The sequence below is a fragment of the Hipposideros armiger genome, unplaced genomic scaffold, assembly GCF_001890085.2.
Source record: "Hipposideros armiger isolate ML-2016 unplaced genomic scaffold, ASM189008v1 scaffold_479, whole genome shotgun sequence".
Lineage (NCBI taxonomy): Eukaryota > Metazoa > Chordata > Mammalia > Chiroptera > Hipposideridae > Hipposideros > Hipposideros armiger.
In genome coordinates this window covers 160655-163904 of record NW_017731829.1, presented here as the reverse complement: position 1 = coordinate 163904, position 3250 = coordinate 160655, and the positions used below count along the sequence as shown (strand labels likewise).

The 3250-nt window shown below is 52.7% G+C and overlaps 1 protein-coding gene across 1 annotated transcript in view; it reads left to right on the top strand.

Annotated features, from left to right (window-relative positions):
- Window positions 1-3250, top strand: part of CES1 (carboxylesterase 1) — a gene marked incomplete at its 5' end in the record, with an annotated part of 43125 nt that overhangs the window by 26767 nt on the left and 13108 nt on the right. Inside the window, 2 exons of the mRNA XM_019666815.1 lie at window positions 525-678; window positions 2129-2233. Of these exons, the coding sequence (XP_019522360.1) occupies window positions 525-678; window positions 2129-2233 (259 nt within the window). The remainder of the gene's footprint in view (window positions 1-524; window positions 679-2128; window positions 2234-3250) is intronic.

Below are 3250 nucleotides of genomic sequence, written 5' to 3'. Positions count from 1 at the left end.
TGGGCCCCAGGGCCTTCGCACTCGCTGTTTCTGTTGCCTGGAATTCCCATCTTTCGATATTTGCAAGGTTCATGTGCTCCTTCATTCAGGTCTCAAGTGCTACTGCCTTAAAGAGGCCTTCCCCAGACGGAGGATCTGAAACAGGACCCCACTGCCCCACTCCTGCCTTTTTTTCCCCTTACTCTGTTTCATTTTTCCTGAAAGCACTTTCAGTACCTGGCATTATATTCTATGTTCATCTGTTCATTTGTTTATGATCTGTAGCGTGAGCTCTGTGTAGTTAGAGATTTTGCCTGTTTTGTTCTCAGGTGTGCTTCTAGCTCTTAGAACAGTGTTTGGCACATAAGAGATGCTCAATAAATAGACGCCAGATGAACCCATGTAAAGCCCTAAACAGAGCAATGCTACAGGAATGGAAGGCAGGTGAAAGCCTCGGAGATCGGGTCGTGGAAGGCCCACCCAGGGCCCCAGCCCAATCTGCCATGATGTCTGTGCTCCCGCCCCACCTGTTCTCTTACCCACAGCACAGGCGACGAACACAGCAGGGGGAACTGGGGTGTCTTGGACCAGGTGGCCGCTCTGCGCTGGGTCCAGGAGAATATCGCCAACTTTGGAGGGAACCCAGGCTCTGTGACCATCTTTGGAGAGTCAGCAGGAGGTGAAAGTGTCTCTGTTCTTGTAAGTGGTCCATGCCCTGCTGATGGGACCCACTGGAGACCTGCCGATCTAGCCATGGGCACCTTTGTTAACAAGACCTGGCATCAAGGCTTGACCCTACTCTGTGCAGAGTCAGATGGTGGCGAGCGAATGGCAAGCTCTTCTTGGTCCGCAAGAAGCTCAGAGCTCCGCAAGCCTCCTGGGGCCACAGTCGTCTCCAGCCCCAGCCTGCAGCACCCTCCTCTTCCAACTTGGCTGGGCGCGCTCTCCTTCCTAATCATTTTTACTTTAGGCCTCACCCCGCTCTCGTGGGAAGTAGGGGTGGGTATCAGTTATGAATAAGAGCAGGCAGCCGTGAGAGGCGGGCTGAGCGTGGTGGGTTGGCTTCAAGCGGGATCTACATGTCAAGAGCACGTGAGCCCTTAGAACAGTCAGGGGCCTCTCTGAGGGGGTCTGGTGGTTTGTCCGTGTCTAAGGAGGAGGACAGCAGTCTCTGGGAGTGAGGGATGGAGCTGGGCTGGCGGAAGCGGGTGAGAGGGAGGAGGGGAATCGGAAGTTGAGGTGGGGGTGGGGATGGGACAGGGGATGCCACCTGGGAGCCTGGTGTGGGGAATAAGGAGGAGGGGGGGGGGGACACTGAGGGACACAAAGGTGGAAAACCAGCTTAGAAGGTGCTGGGAGCTGTAGGAACTCTTCCAGCTGCTTAGAGTTGGGCAGAGGTCAGCATGTTTGCTTTCATAGTTAAACACTCAGAGGAGACGTTTTATATGTTGTGCAGTGGAGAAAAGGCAAAGCACAGATAAGCCCAAAGAAGGAAAAAAAGTCATCCGCAATCTCATTACCCAGGGATAGTCACCGTGGACATTTTGACACTCATTTCTGTAGTCTTTTTCCCATACCTAGCTAGCTAGCTATGATTAAAAAAAATAATAATAACCGTCCTAACATTATAACACAACATAAATATTCCCCAAACTCTAAGTACTCTTCCATAATTTTATTTTTTTTATAGTTCCATGGTATTCCATGGTAAGAATAAAAAAATAGCTTGCTTACCCAATCTTATAATATTGGAACCTTGGGCAATTTCCATTCCCCCCCCCCCCACTATAAACAGTATGAGCCTCTATGATCATTTTTCTTAGGATGAATTCTTAGTCCTGGAAATACAGACTCAGAACGATGTCTTTAAAGTGTTGCTAGGAATTGCCAAATTGCCTTTCGGCTACTTTTGGTTGTTGTGATCAGCGCTCACCTCATGCTCCCTGCTCTGCCTGCTCACCCTGTGCCCCCAGCTCCCTCCAGCAGAGGCTTTCTCATAGAAGCCGGGCCCCAGAGTCAGCCCAGGGGAGGACCTGTCCTGTCCACTGAGCTCAGTCTCCAGGCGAATGGGCCAAGGCAGAGCTAGGGAAGCTCTTGAAGACCCCCTCCCCGTGAGCATAAACTCTCTTCCTCTCCACCACCCTCCCAGGTGTTATCTCCCCTGGCCAAGAATCTCTTCCACCGAGCCATCTCTGAGAGCGGCGTGGTCGGTGCTGGTGGCATGATCAAGGAGAACACCAAGGCCATGGCTCAGGTAGGTCTCACCCTGCCCAGCCCCCGTCCCCTTTGCTCTGCTCTCAGGGAGTCTTCAGGGGCCTTCATAGCTATGGGTTCCAGCTGACATGCTCAAAGACTCACAGCAAAACGGCTGGGCGGAAGAGCCAGGGAACACCTCACCCTCCCGTTTTACCATAGAGCAAACTGGCTCAGAGGGCAGAAGCAACTTTCCAAGGTCAGCAAGTGATCAGGGCAGAGCTGGGATTCAAGTTCATGACTCTGGACTGCCAGTAGCGCAGTCCACTGTTCACTGACTGCGCTCCCCAGCGTGAGCCAAGGTGGGGTGCAGGGCCAGACAGTGGGAAGCAGACTGCCACCGTGTCATCTTTTTGAGGATTTGAGTCCCGATGAACGCCTTCACTGTATGTGGCCCTGGAGTGGTTCCTTCCTGGGGGCCTTGTGACCGGGGTGGGTTCCTGGAGAATTTATTCATTGATCCATTCGGTCACGCAACAAATAATTTTAAGGTAGCCAGACATCTAGCAGCCTCGTGAAGCTTCCTTTCTAATGGAAGAGACAGGTTAGTGGTTACGTAATCACACAATTATCAAATGTCAACTGTGACAAGAACATCAGGACAAGTACTTAATGTCATGACCGACTCCAAAAGGAGCCGTTGGGCCAGTGTGGAGGTTATCAGGGAGGTTATCAGGGAAGGCTTCCTGAAGAAAGTAATCAGTTGAGATCAGAAGAATGAGCTGTCGCTTACTTGGTGAGAAAAGAATATTCCGGGAAGTGGGACCAGCCCAGGCAAATGTCCTGTGGCAGGAGGATGGCAGGAGGAAGTGTCTCCAGTGACAGAGTGAGTCAGGCTGATACGGCTACCTCGGAAAGAGCAGAGGCAACCTGGAGCGAGCTGAGGGTGCGGCCATTGGCGGGGCCACGCTGCAGAGCACCCTGGGGAAGATGGCCTTTCTCCGGGGACTGTTCGGAAGCCAAGGGAGGAGAGCAGCAGGGGCCCTGCTGAGGGGTGCCCGGCCCCTGGGGTCTGTGA